Below are 16,175 nucleotides of genomic sequence, written 5' to 3' on the forward strand. Positions count from 1 at the left end.
TTCTTTTCTATGGCTTCAACAAGAAAATCTGTTAATTTGTACATGCCTCTCAAACTCATAAATTTCAGGGAAACGATATCTGTGATGCAATTTTAAATCGGACAAACGTTAGAGACAACAACAAAAAGTTCTACGTGATCCAAGTTCTTGGTCGGTACCTTCTTGAACCTGCCTATTGCCTTTTTCTTTTTCTCCATTGCCATATTTTTTAGATTAAACACCTTGTTGTATTTGTGAGAGTCAAAACATAGCCTCTGATTTATGGGTGCCTTCGTTAATGGCATGGAATATCTCATTTGATGTATTTATTCTTTTTTAATTTAGGATTCCATCTCGAACGTGTACTTAAGCGACTGTGGGGCGGGGCTTCTTGGGAGCCCTTTGAACAATAGTTTCACCCTCATATTCATGCCTGGTAAATCTGGTCTTTGAATTCAATATTTTGAATCTTCAAAGAATAATATGTTTCAATCTCTCTGAAGTCCACCTCTCTGGTAAGAGAAGTTCTTTGAATCTTGAAAGGACATATGATACATTGGTCACGGAGATGATAGAAAATACTTGATGCGATAGCATATTGGGATTCTTCCCGTCTTCTGAACCTTTGCCAGCAGAGACAGTCTTCTGAATATTGCAAAAAGGTATTTTGGATCTTCTCTACTATTTGACTTCATATGCATAAAAAGTATTTTCTCCCAAATGGCATAAACTTTAAAAATTATCCCGAGCAGATAGGATGTTATTCTATGGGAGCAGATATTCATAATTTTTGTCAAAAAATTAAATATTAAAATTTATTTTAAAAAAGGTCATTACATCCTTAATTCTTCCGTCAATAAATTAATTATTAGTTTATTTATATTCATAATTTCTCTCAATAAATGAACTATCGAACTGTATTAAATCAAACTGTATTAAAAACAATGCCACAAAGTCCTTGGCGATGAAGAAAGAAGGAAACCCGATCTATGTCTCTCTCCGCACGTACGACGCGACTTCTTTGCTGCATGCACGTTCAGTAAGTGAACCCTGCACGAGTCACGTGTCGGGTTTGGAGCGCTGAGTTAATAAATAATAACGAAAACCCAATCTTATTATATCGTATCCGCCTGTTGTCTCAGTTTACGTTTTGCAGGTTTTGGTAAAACATTACCAGAACGATAATTTTACATCTACCATAGTTTTAATAATTTTCTCATTAATTATCTGAAGTCCATGCTGATATAAAAAGACGACCGTCGCAGATTCCGAGGTTTGTTACACCATACTACTGTCCTTGAAGCTGAGCTTTCCCGTCAATTCCAGGCGTCACTTCTAGAAGAACAAAACCCACCGAGAACTCTCAAACTCTTCCACTTGCAGAGAAATTTCTCGTCCTTGGAGCACAGCTTCGAGAGTCTAGAATGAAGCCTGCCTTGAAACGAAGGTTGTTCGATCTTTAGATGGATCCTTGTTTAAGGTCGCCGAAGATTGTTTATTCGTTTCATTGTCTTGTTTGTGATCCTAGTTTCTTCGTTACTTTCATAAGAAGATTTCACTTTCATAAAGCACAGGAAAAGTTAGTTGTGGTTGTGGCCATTTTCCATTCCTATTTGATCAGGCGTCGGACCCTCAGCGGTTCGACGATCAGATCGATCTGACCGGATCGAATCGAATTCGCAGATTCGAGCCATCGAACGATCCAGATGGCGGGCAGATCAGATAGTTCGATCAATCGCATTGGCCAGATCTTGCTCAGGCCCCCGGGACGATTTGATCGTGGATAAAACTCGAAACTTTCCAAAGTCACCAGCGGATTCCTAGAACGCGCGATTCTTCGTTTCAAGAATGAAGCCTGCCTTGAAACGAAGGTTGTTCGATCTTCAGATTGATTCTTGTTTAAGGTCGCCGAAGATTGTTTATTCGTTCCACTGTCTTGTTTGTGATCCTTGTTTCTTCCTTACTTTTATAAGAAGATTTCACTTTCATAAAGCACAGGAAAAATCAGTTGTGGTTTTACTTTCATAATTGTTCGTTCATTCGTTCCACTCCTATTTAATCAGGCGTCGGACCCTCAGCGGTTCGACGATCAGATCGATCTGACCGGATCGAATCGAATTCGCAGATTCGAGCCATCGAACGATCCAGATGGCGGGCAGATCAGATAGTTCTATCAATCGCATTGGCCAGATCTTGCTCAGACCCCCGGGACGATTTGATCGTGGATAAAACTCGAAACTTACCAAAGTCACCAGCGGATTCCTAGAACTTGCGATTCTTGTTTTTGGCTCATGAATGTCGATTATTTGTGTTCCCGTTTTACTTTCTTTGCTACTTTCTTAGACAAGTGGGCCCCTCTTTTCACATCTGAAGGATGATTCTCTTCTACTTTTTAGTGATATCTTTGTATGGGCTGCTTACTATTCGACCGGTGATTCTGTGCTGTGAAACTTCCTATTTACTTCTTGCTAGTATTGGAAACGAGTGTTGAATTCATTATCTGTTATTTCTATCTACTCAGGCCACAGGATTAAATGAACGACTCTCTTTTGAAGGAGATTTTTCCTATTGATCCCTATTAGATGATTTTCTATGACAAAAAGCGTATCAAAGAGTGCGGAAGTGAAGCTTAGGACCCAGTTGTAAGACAGCACAGCTGGAAATTCAAGGAACGGAAACTGTTTTATGCCAAAGGTTGTTATGAATCGAAGAGTTTTGAAAAGTGCGCATCCTAATAGCCCTGTTTCCAGCGTGAGGAGATTGCTGTCGACTGGTCTCATGGAAGGGCTGCCCATCAAGTGCAGTTTTAATAAGGTGGATAGTTCCCCCTTCCTTCTCCCCCGGGCGCCCCCCCCCCCCCTGGCGATTTATCAGTGACTTTTCATTTAACTATTTATGTTCCTCTCCTTCAGGTGGAAACTAACGGCATTATCAAAGGTCTGGGTTACTTATGTGGCTGCTCCTCTTGTAACTACACGAATGTGAGATCCGAATTTTGTTCATTTTTCTCTGGGCTATTTTAAGATACTGGCGGCATGCAAAAAAACATGACTGAAAGTTGTTCAATTCCATCTTTTTCTTTGTTTCATTATGAATAATTTTTGTTTTCCATGTTATGTAGTTCAATTCCCCAATTTTCTCTTGAATCCATTAGCATTCGGGAAGGCCTAGCTCTTTTGTTGGGAAAATTTATTTTTTTTATATACTACTTTTACAGGTTCTTACCGCCTCAGAATTTGGAAAACATTCTGGAGTCACATCAGTAAACCACAACAATTATATATTCTTAAGTAATGGGAAAAGCCTTTTTAAAGTGGTCAAAGAGCTATCGCAATACAGTTTAGGTTCATTGGAGAGTGTTATTCAAAAGACAATTGACTGCATTCCTAATTGGGAGTATTACCAGTCATGGAAAGGTGACGTAAATTGCTATATTTAGCAATACTTCTGCGCTAAATCTTTCTTTCCTCATACTCATCATTAAAGGTTGTTGTGTCAGAATCTTTTGGGAAAGGTAATGATGGATCAGACAGCAGAAATTGTGCATTGGATAAAATTATGAGTCACAATTCTGAGGACTATAAAACCATCAAATCAAGGTAATGAGAGGATATGTGCGTGTCCCTTAGTGGTGTTCCTCTATCTTGTTTTGGTTTTGAACTTTAAAAGGCTTCTGCCTCTGAAGACTCCTTTGTCTTTTGTGCTTTTACAAATCATACATTCTAGATAAAATATGAAATGATCTGATTCTAGGTCAAAGATATATTCAGTTTGCTCCATTTATTCCTCACATTATTTACTGAAAATAGAAATGTCGTAGTTGAATGGCCGCTACGCCTAGATTCTTTTGCTTTTGTTCTTGCAACACGTGCTATCCATTTTAGAGTGCCTAAACTTAGTCTTTCTTCTGGAATGGCTTCCCATCTGTTTAACTTACTCTTTTTGCCCACTACAAGAGCATTGGATGATCACTTCTATGATCCCTTCATATACTTTTTAGAAGGATAGATTTTGTGTGACCAATTCTATGATGCACCATTTGTTCTTTTCTGTTTTATATTTCATGTAACTTTTTGATTGAAATGTGGATAAATAAGTGAAAAACTTAGAAAATGGTCGTGACAGTCGCCAATGTTTAATGAACAATGCCCATCATTACGGGAGCAACAATCTAACGACTTGTGTCGCCAGTGACTGCAACTGAGGTGTTAGTCTGTCTCATTGGTGCATTGGCACGCTCAGGAAAGTGACAACAGGCACGATGGAAGTCTTCCAGTATCAAACTTGTTTGAATGTGGAGATTGAGTAAGCTAGAGAGAGTAGAGACAGAGTTTGAGTAAGCTAGAGAGTAGTCTTTGATGTGGTTGGAGAGGAATGAGTGTTAGATCATCACGGCCCATTTAGGGCAGATTGGACTGACTTATGGGCCAAAGGCCATGTACATGTAATAGAATAACCCTAGGAAAATGAATAAAAAACCTAACTAAAATCAATCTAAATAAGGGCCCGTTAAGGGCCCATTAAGAGCCCACTAAGGGCCCATTAAGGGCCCAATAGTGAGGGGCCCATTAGGGCCATATATTAGGTCCACTAAGGACCTAATATATACTGGGCCTGATTTACATCAGGCCCAGACTCCAACGGCTGGAAAACTAGTCGTTGGACATCCAGTTGCAAAAAAGGGCAGCTGGATGTGATAGGTCCCAACGGTCATATTTTTCAAAAATATGACCATTGGAGGGACTGTTTTTCTCTCTCTCCTCAGTGCATATTTGTATAAAAAGGGCAAAGGATTAGTAATGGAGATTCCAACCTTTTTGTGCCCTATTTTCTGGTGTTCCTCTCCTCTTCTTCTCATCATTTCCTCATCTCTCTCAAGAATTTACAATGAGCAGTGATAAGAATGATGCTCAGGGCACTATAATCAAGGATTGAGGAAATTGAGACGAGCATTGTGGATACGAAGAAGGAACAAAAGGTGTTACGGAATGAGATAAAAAATCTCTCAAGAAATTGCAGAAATCTGGGAATGAGAATAGAGACATAATGATTCAAGTGATGCAGAATATTACGACAAGATTGGATTCACTGCAACCAGAATAGTCTACGGATAGGGTAGATGCCTTGTGTGTTTGACAGATCTGACAGTGACTCACATAGGTTTTTACCACCTTCCTCATACCTTGCCAAAATATCTGTTGGCTGATTCTCTTGAATGTTCGGTGGAATCCTCCATGCCCCCCTCCTTGAAATCATGAAAATCTTTTAGTGTCTTAGGATTGAGTGACGAGGTTGCCTGAACAATTATCCTTGATTCATAACAGAGTTTTTTTTTGAACAATAAGGAAGACCACCCGAAACCGGTGGCATACCTGCTATCATTGACAGAGGAATCCTTCTTGAATATAATACTTTGGGAACGTGGATGGATCTTAAGCGATAGCCCTGTTATGTATGCTAGCATGGAATCATTATTTACCTTCAGTCAAGCAGTTGTCTTGTCCAGCCAGTAGAGAAGGGTTGACGAGGAGCATTGAACTTCATCTAGCTCTGTTGTGGACCTTGCCGATTAATCGGCCACAATGTTTTTTTGTTGTCTTTGTATCTAACTTCAGAATCGAACCCCAACAATTTAGATAGCCATTTGTGATAGTAGAGTGGGAATCTTTTTTGGCCAGAAAGAAACTTCTAGCGGAATCAGTCAGTGCGCGTAAATTTTTTTGGAACATCAAGTAGTGTTTTCTATTCTCGATGGCCCATACTATAGCGACTAGATCTCTTTCATATGCTGACGATAGGCAAGCCCATAACGATAAAGGGTTGGTGATATCGATCTGAAGAAAACATGTATGAAACAAGAGGGATTAGACAAAGATGAACATGGATGGAGACGATGGAATTCTCTGATACGGATCTGTACATTGAATACATGAGGGTACGAAAAAAGAGACGTCAGCATGAGACGCAGATGGAGGAGGGGGCCAACAGGGGACAAGACGAGGTACTTGAGACCATCGCGTGAAGTTGCACGTGGCAGCTTACAAATAAAAGGGCTAATCCTAGCCTACAAATAAAGGTGGGGAGATAAGCCCATTAAAGAATAAGCATCATGACGAAATGAAAAGATTCCATTGTAATGAAAAACTCTTGCCAGGACACTGATCCAAGAAAGATTTAAATCTCATTAGTAGTGGTTTTGGATAGCACTGAATTAGTAGAGGAATCAGTGGATGAAGGAGATCCAGTGCAGACTGATGACTCTCCAGTTACGGGTAGATCAGCCATCTCTGCCCAACTAACGGTGTTTATATCTCAAGGGCCATAGCCAAACCACACTATCAAGCTATGGGGACATGTTGCAGGATATCCAGTGAAGATCCTTGTAGATAGTGGAGCTTCCCACAATTTTATTAACCTTGACATTATATCAACATCATCACTCCAGGTTTTTGCTGGGGCACGTTTTGATGTCTTACTGACTAATGGGACTATGCAATCATCAATATGCGTCTGTCTGGATGTGAAGATTTATATGCAGGGCATATAAATTATCCAAGATTTGAATCCTTTACCAACGGGAGGCATTGATGGAGTACTTGGAGCTCAATAGTTAAAGACAGTGGAATGGTTCTTGAGCAACTACAATCTGCGAACTCGAAAGATTTTATGGCAAGGACGCAACTCAATACGGATCATTATTTTTCAATCAGCTTCCACACCATCAATTCTAAATGTGCAGGACATTATCAACAGCAAAAAGCAATTCCAGGCACTCTATGCAGCATTTGATCCGAGGCTTCCATGTCCCGAACTATGGCAGATTTATCGGCCACATTACCACAGCATTTCAGTGACACATTGGTTAATTAGACCAATTCTGGACAAGGAGTTAGACCAAGATCCAAAACTCTCCAACATCAGACATGCACTCCTCTCTCAGTTATCTACTTCTACACTCTATACATTACAAAACAATATCCTTTTCTACAATGGTAAACTGGTGCTGCCAGAAAATTCATCTCTTATTCCCTTGGTCCTAAAAGAGTTCCATGATGCCAAAATTGGTGGACATGGCGGAGTACTGAAAACTCACAAACAGACTGCACAACAATTTTATTAGCAGGGTATGAAAAAGAAAATCAAGGAATATGTAGCTTCTTGTTAGGTTAGTCTGCATCACAAGGCATCAACACCCCCTCCAGCAGGATTACTACAACCTGATCAAATATGGGAAGATATATCCATTGATTGCATCAAAGGATTACCAAAGTCTGGGGGATGGAACTTTATAATGGTAGTGGTTTGCAGATTAAGTAAATATTTCCATTATATAGGTGTTAAACACCCATTCACAACTCCTGATATTTCTAAAATCGTTATTAAAAATATTGTTTTTGATAGAGGCAGTAATTTTACTAGCGAATTTTGAAGGAGCTACACAAACTTCAGGGAACATCACCTAAATTCAGTTCATCCTACGCTGAAGCGGACAGGCAAACAGAGGTCATGAATAGAAGCTTGGAATATTACCTACGCTGTTTTGTTTCTGAAAATCCAAAGAAGTGGGTACAATGGCTAGCATGGGAAGAGTATAGTTATAGCACTTCTTTTCGCACATTTCCAAATATGACACTGTTCAAAGCCGATGGTTGGGATCCTCCTATCACCTGCTATGGCACTCTACTTTATCCTCTGGACTCGTTGGATTCCTTACTCACAGAAAGAGATCATATTCTATCCGAATCACAAAGCCACCTCGCCAAAGCCCAAGCCATTATGAAGAGGAAAGCAGATCAACATTGTCCTGATATCGAATTTCGGGGGGTGATGAAGTGTATTTGAAAATATGACCATATAGGATGAAAAATTTGACCAAACACATTTCGGAAAAATTAGCTGCAAAGAATTTTGGCCCTTACGCTATTATCAAAAAATTGGACCGGTAGCATATAAACTGGACCTCCTTAACACAGCAGCTATTCACTCGGTTTTTCATAATCAAATTTACACAAAGTTGTGGGTGATAATATTAACTTTTTACCTGTCCTAACTAACATTTCTGATGAAACGAAACATCAGGTTTTTCCTGAAGCAGTGCATAAGAGATGTTGAAACAGGACAGGAATGCAAATCCTTATGAAGTGGAAGAAGTTACCCAACTTCAAAGCAACATGGGAAGACACTGGGGTCATCACTTGACAATTCCCTGAATTCCAAATTGTCCTCAATTTGGACTTAGAAGGAGGTCGTAATGATACGAACCTACCACGGACCTATCAGAGAAGTAAACGACATCTGTCAACATACGAGAAAAGAGGTCAACAGAATAAAAGTATAAATAAGAGCAGGGAGGAGCTTAGAAGGGGATCTTGAATTCGGTTGAGGCAGCAGCAGCCTGGAGAGCGGAAGCTTCCCTATCCAGAGGGAGGGTCGTATTCAACCCTCCTAGCTCGAGTTCTCTCTTTTCCTTCTTGTCTACCCTTGCCTCTACATTTCTCTCTTCTCTCTCAATTCTTACAACTTGGATGTTGGTTCTTGAAAGGGATTCTTGAATTTCTCGATCCATTCCACTATCTAGAGTACATCAAGATTGAGTGGCATATCAAATTGCATGCCCCAAATATTCAATATAATGGGGACTAAACTGTCAATTTCTGGTTTGATGTGGAGGTGGTTTTTGCCAAAAGTTCAAACATGGCTGCCAAATGCTTCTCATATGGATGAATATCTTTACCATATACTAAGATATCATCAAAAAATTATAAAACAAAGGATTGAAGATAGCTCTCGAACATAAAGTTCATGAGTGACTGGAACGTAGAAGGTGCATTATATTGTCCAAACGGCATTACATTGAATTCAAAATGCCCGTGATGTGTCTTTAATGCTGTCTTGTGAATGTCTGAAGGGTGCATTCTTACTTGATAATATCCCGATAAGATGCTCAATTTAGGAAAAATTGACATCCCATGTAGCTCCTCTAGTAGTTTGTTAGCAATGGGTATTGGAAAACAGTCAGGAATAATCATTCTATTGAATGCTGGACTAGAAAAACATCATTTGGAATGCCGGATAATGATCTGATGGAGCAGTTCTTGTGTAAGTTTCTCTGAAACATTCTTATTGAAATGTGAATATTGACTCGGCCTTGTATTGACTGGTGGGGATCCTGTTAGTAGATGGATTTGGTGGTCACAGCTTCTAGACAGATTTAACATCTGTAGGCTTTTGTAACACAGCTGAGAAAGTTGATTTTATCCAACTTATACATGAATCTGATCCACTAAGCTTGTTTTCCCAGAATTAACCAAGATTCATGATTTGTACTCAACATGCAAATCAATCATGAATGCCCAAATATCTGTATGAAATCCATCTCATGAATGTAAGGTAGATGAAGAGAAAGATAGGAGATTGATAGGATCCCTAGCCCTCGTGGGGGGGGGGGAATTCTCGTCATGTTTGTTTTATGTTCTTTTAAATAGCACAGCCCTCCCTCTAGGGAGGGCAGACTAGAAGTTGATATTGAGTTATTGTGTTCCCTTCCCTTCTCTCCTCTTGCCCAAGCTCTATCCTTCTCTTCGGTCCCCGTCATCATGACCGCCTCTCCCTCGCCGCGTCTTCAGGCGGCTCGTCCCTGGCCGATATCTACCCCTCAGCTCGGCCTTTCCGGACCATTCCCGTTCTTCTCTTACCCCGGGAACCTCTCATCCTCTCCACTCTCCTTGGGACGACAATCTTGAAATTGTATTATGATTTGGGCGAATTCCATTGCACAAGTTACGGTCCCAAGGAGAGTGGAGAGGATGAGTGGTTCCCAGGGGGAGAGAAGAACGGGAATGGTCGGGGAAGGCCGACCTGAGGGGTTAGGGATCGGCCAGAGACGAGCCGCCTGAAGACGCGGTGAGGGAGAGGCGGTCACGATGACGGGGACCGTAGAGAAGGATAGAGCTTGGGCAAGACGAGAGGAGGGAAGGGAACACAATAACTCAATATCAACTTCTAGTCTACCCTCCCCAGAGGGAGGGCTGTGCTATTGCAATGGATTCATGATTTGTACTCAATATGCAAATCAATCACGAATGCCCAAATATCTAGATGAAATCCATCTCATGAATGTAAGGTAGATGAAGAGAAAGATAGGAGATGGACTGCCCTCAATGGACAAGTCTCCTCTGTCTGGAGGTGGTCCCTTTGCTGCTCTGGCCTCTGGGACTCTGCCATTCCTTCCTGATTTTGGTAGACTTCCAAGAAATGCTTGATGCTTCTCTCGTGGGGGTTTTCCTCTCCTTTAAACTGGTTCACACGTGCAAGCACTCATGCCTGTGTTCTGGTTGGCTTTCCTCTTTTTGAAATGGGGGCGGCATGTTCTTGTAAGGAACGAATCAGAATCTGAGGCGAGGGAGTATCATACATTCCTTTCTAGAATGTATTGTCGTTGTGCTAATAAGAGGGCCCGATTAGGGACTACGTGTGGGATCTGACACACGGGAGCCCTGCTGCCAAGGCCCTATAAATAATCAGTGGTAGGAGGAAGGCGGGAAGAATTGGTTTGTGGACGGCAGCTGCGACTCAAGGCTGGGAGCAGGAGAGGGCTGCCACCCGAGAATGGAGAGGGATCATCAAATCCTTCTCATTTTTTCCATTTCCAACTCTCTCTTATTTTCTTCTGACTCTTGCTTCTACACTTCAGATTTCTGTTGAATTCATTTACTCTGACATTGGTCCTACATTCATATATTCAGATTCAGATGAAATTCGGAAGTAAAGATACCTGCAGGTATCAACTGGTATCAGAGCAGATTGAATCCTCAAAAGAGTTGATACATTCTTTTACAGAATGTATTGCCACAGTAGTCAGTCTCTGCAGTAGTCAACTTTTGTTGTCCGTTCATCCACTCGCTCTGCGGTATTGAAGTTACCCATTCTTCATGCGCTCGTTCATCCTCAAATGGAGAGTGCCAATTTTCATTAAGCTCAGGGTCTGCTCTTATAGTAATGATCTGATCCTGCCACAATATCTTAATCATAAGATAGTTATAGATTGAATGAAGCCAGCCTAGAATTCTTATCCACTGCATGCCCAGTATTATATCTAAATTTCTTGATTCAAAGGGAATTATTTTTTGTCCCATTGAAATTCCTTGGAACTGAAGTGAGACATCAGTGCAAAGTGCTGGAATCAGTCTGCAATTTGAATAAAACCATCATCCATCATTACTTTCAATTGGTGGTATGTTCTGATGGGTATACTCAACTTTGCAATTAAATTGCGGCTTATTAAGTTAAAGGGGACCCCATCATTGATTAGAACCTTTACCTTTTGAATTTATCCCTACAATTTCAAAGATCCATGTGATCTTGGCAGGATGGAGATGGAATTTAGTTGCATAGTCATCAGAACTCCTACATATTTAGTTACATGATATCCTCTTCAGATGTTGTTGGAGCTCCCACTTATTCTTCCTGAAGCATGTATATACTCACTTTCTTCTTACATTTGTGCACAGGCATGTATCCTTCTTAAGTTTGTACCATAACCCTTTTTTTGCTCTAAATACTTGATCATTTATAGTAGTGGTTGTGGTGGTAGAGAGGCAGTTGGGTACACAGGGGCACCCCTTCTTTTTGTGCTAGCAGTAGATGCACTCGCCACATGCACCAACCTAGCCTGTACACATTGGCTCTTGAGGGGTTACCAGACACTTGATGTCCCTGACTGAGAGTTAATATTCGGAATAGGATTAGGGGCATTTACTATTCTACCTGCAGGGCAATTTTGATTACTTTCTGCTTAGACAGAAAATACATTATCTCGTGGCTGGCATAAGGTTAAGATGTATTCAATTTATCCCGTATCCTGTGCTTTAAGCCCCTGCGATATGCAGTTTTGTGTACGCCCTTTGGTAGATGAGAGAGGAACGCTGCTAAGTCTTTAAATTCAGATATGTAATCTGACACTCAACCCAATAGTTTAGGTTTACCAATGGTTCACAAAGTGGACCTATAACACCTTACAAAGACAGAAAAACATAAGTGAGTAAGATGTAAATGATGCCATCCAGTAAAGTGGCCTTGGACTGCTCTAGTGGGGTTCAGGATGTCAAGGAGTTCAATGATAACCAGATTAATTGAAGTGTCACTCTTGGAGGTCAAATGGGAGCCGCTTCCTTGGTTAACTATTCTTGGAATTAGGTAGCGCCTTTGTTGAGAGTGTTTTTGGTGATGGTGGGTTTCGGGATTTTATTCTCAGCTGAACGATATTCTTATCAGTTCCTGTCTTACGAACTAGAGAAATGAGAACTTTGCCGGTTGGTGATATTTGTCTCTCATATCATGTTGATCCCTAAGTCTGGGTACAAACTGGATGTGCTTCTTTTTAACTTACGACATTAATAAAGTTGCGTGACACTTCTTTGAAAGTAACCTGGTCTTATCACTGACTCAAATTTCTCTTCTTTTTTAGAATACTGAGTTCAGCACAAAATGTTTTTTTCTACCAACAAAACAATCTGAAAAAAAGTTTTTGCAGCGATCTTAACATATTTCATACCCGCAGAATATGAGTGCATCTCTCATTTTTTAACCATATAACATCCTCTTTCAGGGCCAAAGAGTGCGCAGTCTGTGGATACAAAGGAAAATTAGTTTTCTGCATGAGATGCCCAAAAGCGTTTCATTTTGGTATGTATCTTTGCAGATCTGAATATTCCTTTCCATGTAGCTTTTCTTGTCTCATACAGTGAGTTTTATTCTTTTGTAGCTTATCGTCTGCATTAGTCTGGGTCACGCTTTTCCTACTTAGGACTTAAAACTGCATAGATGTAATTATTGATACACTTTATTATTGGCAATTTCAGTTTGCCTGGGGTTGGACAGTGCAAAAAAAGTTGAATGGCAGTGCCCTTACTGCAAAGATGAAATCATTTCTGAAACGCCTTCCAAAGAGGGAAAACCATCTGTCCGAGTTATCAGGACACCAAAAACTCCGAGTCGTGTCCAGTGTTCACTTTGCAGGTGAATTGGATCCTAATTCTTAAACCTGTTGTCGGCTAAACTTAAAGATATATTTTCATTCAAGTTGTTTTGTTGTGATGGTTGAGCTCTTTTACTGTCATACTTTATTCAGAAGCAGGCATTTCAGCTGCAAAGATACCTTCAACGACGAAATAGTTTTGATCTGCGATCATGTATACGTAACCTCTTAGTTCTTCTGTACACTCCCCTTCTGTGAACTGAAAGGGTAAACATAACACAGTACTTTTTAATTTGTAGTGCGAAAAAGTGTTCCATGTTGGATGTATCAGAAAAAGTGGACTGTGCGATTTGAAGGTACCAATCATGCTATGATGGAATAGTCTCACATGGTAGCGTCCATGATATTTATACCTGTACACCAGGTGATCCCTGCAGGCGACTGGTTTTGTAGTACCAGTTGCTCTTTGATAAACAGTGCTCTTCAAAAACTCAGCGCTGGCGGAACCTACTGTGTCCCGGAGACAGTAACTCGACAATTGGTTAACAAACTTAAAGAAACTGGTTCAATCATGGGGACTGAATTCAGTGCAAAATGGCAGCTGCTATGCGGCAAAGTCCGAAGCTCCAAGAATAAAATTATGCTTTCAAAGGTTTTTGACATTTTCCACGTAAGCCCTGATGAAACTTTTACAAAAAGTTCTCATTTTACTTTTGACTGTTGCCATGTTGCATTGTATCATGAAATTGGGATATAAAATTTTGATTGCTACTTAATAATCGGTGATGAGTCTGAAAGGTATCTTGCATGGTGACATTTAGATATTTGGACCTAAAAAAGTAACTCAGATTCATTTCGCCTCTGAAAATTAATGCTTAAATCATCCTAAATTTCGGGTTATATCTTAGACGTTCTTATAACGTGTCCTGTCTCCCCACAGAGGAACTTTGATCCCATAATGGAAAGTTCGGGCCGTGATCTCATTCCTGCGATGATCCATGGGTAAGCTACAGTCTTGCTACTCTGATCTGGAGCATAAAAATTATCCACTAGGAATTTTCTCCTATTTGCCTGAACCGTCGGTGAAATTTTTCAGAAGAAATATGGGAGGTTACGAACTTGAACAGATGCATTGCGTGATGTTGAGTGCAGAGTATGTTTTTCAAATCTGGCTGTTTCTTTAATATAAGTGGATGGGCCAAAAAATAATCATACATGCTTGCATCTTTGTTGGTCCACAGATCAGTTGTTGTGTCAGCAGCAATCATCAGAGTGTTGGGCCAAGAAGTTGCCGAGCTACCGCTTGCGGCCACCAAACCGGAAATGCAAGGAAAGGTGGGTTTTTATTTTATCATTGTTCTATTAAGTGGTTGATTTACGATTTCTGGTGATGTTCCCTGATTTTTTAATAAGAAGTGTGATTCTTTTAAGATCTCTCAAACGCTTTTGAGAAAATGGAATAAAAAAATCATTGGAATTATTACGCTTAATTGCATTCACATTTTGCAAACGGTATTTATGCATTTGATTATTCATTAGTTGGTGCTTTTAACTTACATCTTTTATATAATGTCACATGATACGGTCATATTTTTTATTCTTGTCTCTCGTTCGGGCCTAGTCACGTTATACGTATTTATTGTCGAGAGGACAGTTGATTCATCTGATATCCTGCAAGCAGGGGTTCTTTGCGTGTCTATTGTCATGCATCGAGCTGTTCTTGCGCAAATTAGGGGTGAAGTGCTTGATACTTCCGGTTCCTGAAGTTGATCAACAAATATGGGTTGAGAAATTTGGATTTAGAGAAATGACTGAGGAAAGGGTATAACTCTTTGTCATTATTTTTCATTTGTTAGAAGAGAATACTGTTTCCCTCTTATCAATCATTTGACCAGAAGCATCCATCTTTTGTTGGCTGGCAGAGTACGCTTTTGGCGATGACACACCCATTAATGATGTTTGAAGGAACAAAGCACATGGAAAAGCTGGTCTCAAGTCCTCGGACAAAAAGGAGAAGAGATACTGTTAGATTCAAGCGCTTACCAACTGCACTAAAAGCTACGGCTGAGAGCCAGAGACTTTCTTTTCCTCTGTAAGCAGGATGTGCTTCATAGATAATAGATATAAAGCTCTAGGTAGAGCTTTAGTATGAATCTACTTGTTGACTTTAAAATCACTTGTTGATATCTATTTTGACATTGCTGATTTGTTAGTACGAAAAAAATGATAAGAATATACAAAACCCAAAAACCAATTGGCAAAAATCAATCTTGAACTGGATAATAGAGGTCCAAGAGAGCAATTTAGAAAGGAGAAAAGAGCAGAAGTTCACCCAAGGGAATAACCAACATGCGTGTCACATTCTCACGAAAGCCTCTTTCCAAGATGTTGTCAACTTTTCTATTCCTCTAATTAGCTTACTTTGAAACCTCCAACGTCTCTCGCAAAGATGCATACTTTTAGTTATGCATTTTAACAAACACCACTAATTATAAAATATTGTTATGACTCCCCTGATTGGGCTTTTATTAACATGTGGTTCTTCCATTAACATTCTAAAGCGTGAAATATCATAGTTAGCGAGAACCATAAGAAATTGAGAGATTATAAATGCAAGTTATGTAATAAGTAGTCTTATTATTGTCATGCACAAATAAAAAGTAGTCCTCAACTCATAGAACTAGCTTCTCCAACCTTTGAGTCCACGAGGGGGTTGTGATTGAGTCCATATGCTTTGAAATACTCTAGCAAAGAGAACAGTTGGAGGGGAGAAAACATGAGTTTCAACAAAGCAAGACGCTTCAATAATCGTCCTCCATGGGTAGATGGGGGCCTTATATAAACCACTACAAGCACATGAACATCCACATGATAATACCTACGAAAAGACAATTAAAACATAAAAAATTACAACTTTGACAAGATTAAATAGGGGACTAGGAGTCTGAAAGGCGTAAGCAGGTATATCCTGCAGATTCCGGTGCAGGTAGAATTTGTCAGAAGATATCTTGTGGCTCTAAAATATCCTGACATGATAAAACATAATATTTGTAGTTCTAACAAGTTGAAGCAGAGATATTGTGCAGATTGTGGCAAATGAATAATTTGTCCGAGGATTCTTTAAGAGAAGAATCTCTTAGAGAATTCTATCACAGAAGAATCTATTTAGAGGATTATATTAGAAAAGAATCAATGAGAGGATTCTATTAGAGAAAATATG

At 39.9% G+C, this 16,175-nt stretch overlaps 1 protein-coding gene across 5 annotated transcripts; it reads left to right on the top strand.

Annotated features, from left to right (window-relative positions):
- The first annotated feature begins 1,251 nt into the window (after window positions 1-1,251).
- LOC144714612 (increased DNA methylation 1-like) lies at window positions 1,252-15,160 on the top strand. Of its 5 annotated transcripts, none has more exons than XM_078589387.1 (16): window positions 1,255-1,426; window positions 1,663-1,883; window positions 2,501-2,793; window positions 2,892-2,960; window positions 3,197-3,395; window positions 3,479-3,578; window positions 12,587-12,663; window positions 12,840-12,996; window positions 13,109-13,169; window positions 13,255-13,311; window positions 13,380-13,625; window positions 13,896-13,957; window positions 14,052-14,108; window positions 14,197-14,290; window positions 14,637-14,777; window positions 14,878-15,160. In XM_078589387.1, the coding sequence occupies exons 3-16, from the start codon at window positions 2,665-2,667 to the stop codon at window positions 15,049-15,051; spliced, it is 1,623 nt and encodes a 540-aa protein (XP_078445513.1). In that variant the 5' UTR covers window positions 1,255-1,426; window positions 1,663-1,883; window positions 2,501-2,664; the 3' UTR covers window positions 15,052-15,160. The 5 variants fall into 5 exon arrangements, with proteins under 5 accessions (XP_078445515.1, XP_078445513.1, XP_078445512.1 ...); XM_078589386.1 differs by having other exon boundaries at window positions 1,663-1,850; XM_078589388.1 differs by lacking the exon at window positions 1,663-1,883 and having other exon boundaries at window positions 1,255-1,459.
- Window positions 15,161-16,175: the final 1,015 nt, after the last annotated feature.

The sequence above is a fragment of the Wolffia australiana genome, chromosome 17 (genome assembly GCF_029677425.1).
Source record: "Wolffia australiana isolate 7733 chromosome 17, ASM2967742v1".
Taxonomy (NCBI): domain Eukaryota; kingdom Viridiplantae; phylum Streptophyta; class Magnoliopsida; order Alismatales; family Araceae; genus Wolffia; species Wolffia australiana.

Bases quoted from the DNA above. Each gene is read 5' to 3' on its own strand.
- LOC144714612 (XM_078589388.1), top strand. From the start codon at position 2,665: ATGCCAAAGGTTGTTATGAATCGAAGAGTTTTGAAAAGTGCGCATCCT. The intron at 13,958-14,051 runs GTAAGCTACAGT...GAAATTTTTCAG, and splicing joins ATTCCTGCGATGATCCATGG to AAGAAATATGGGAGGTTACG. The intron at 14,109-14,196 runs GTATGTTTTTCA...GTTGGTCCACAG, and splicing joins TGCGTGATGTTGAGTGCAGA to ATCAGTTGTTGTGTCAGCAG.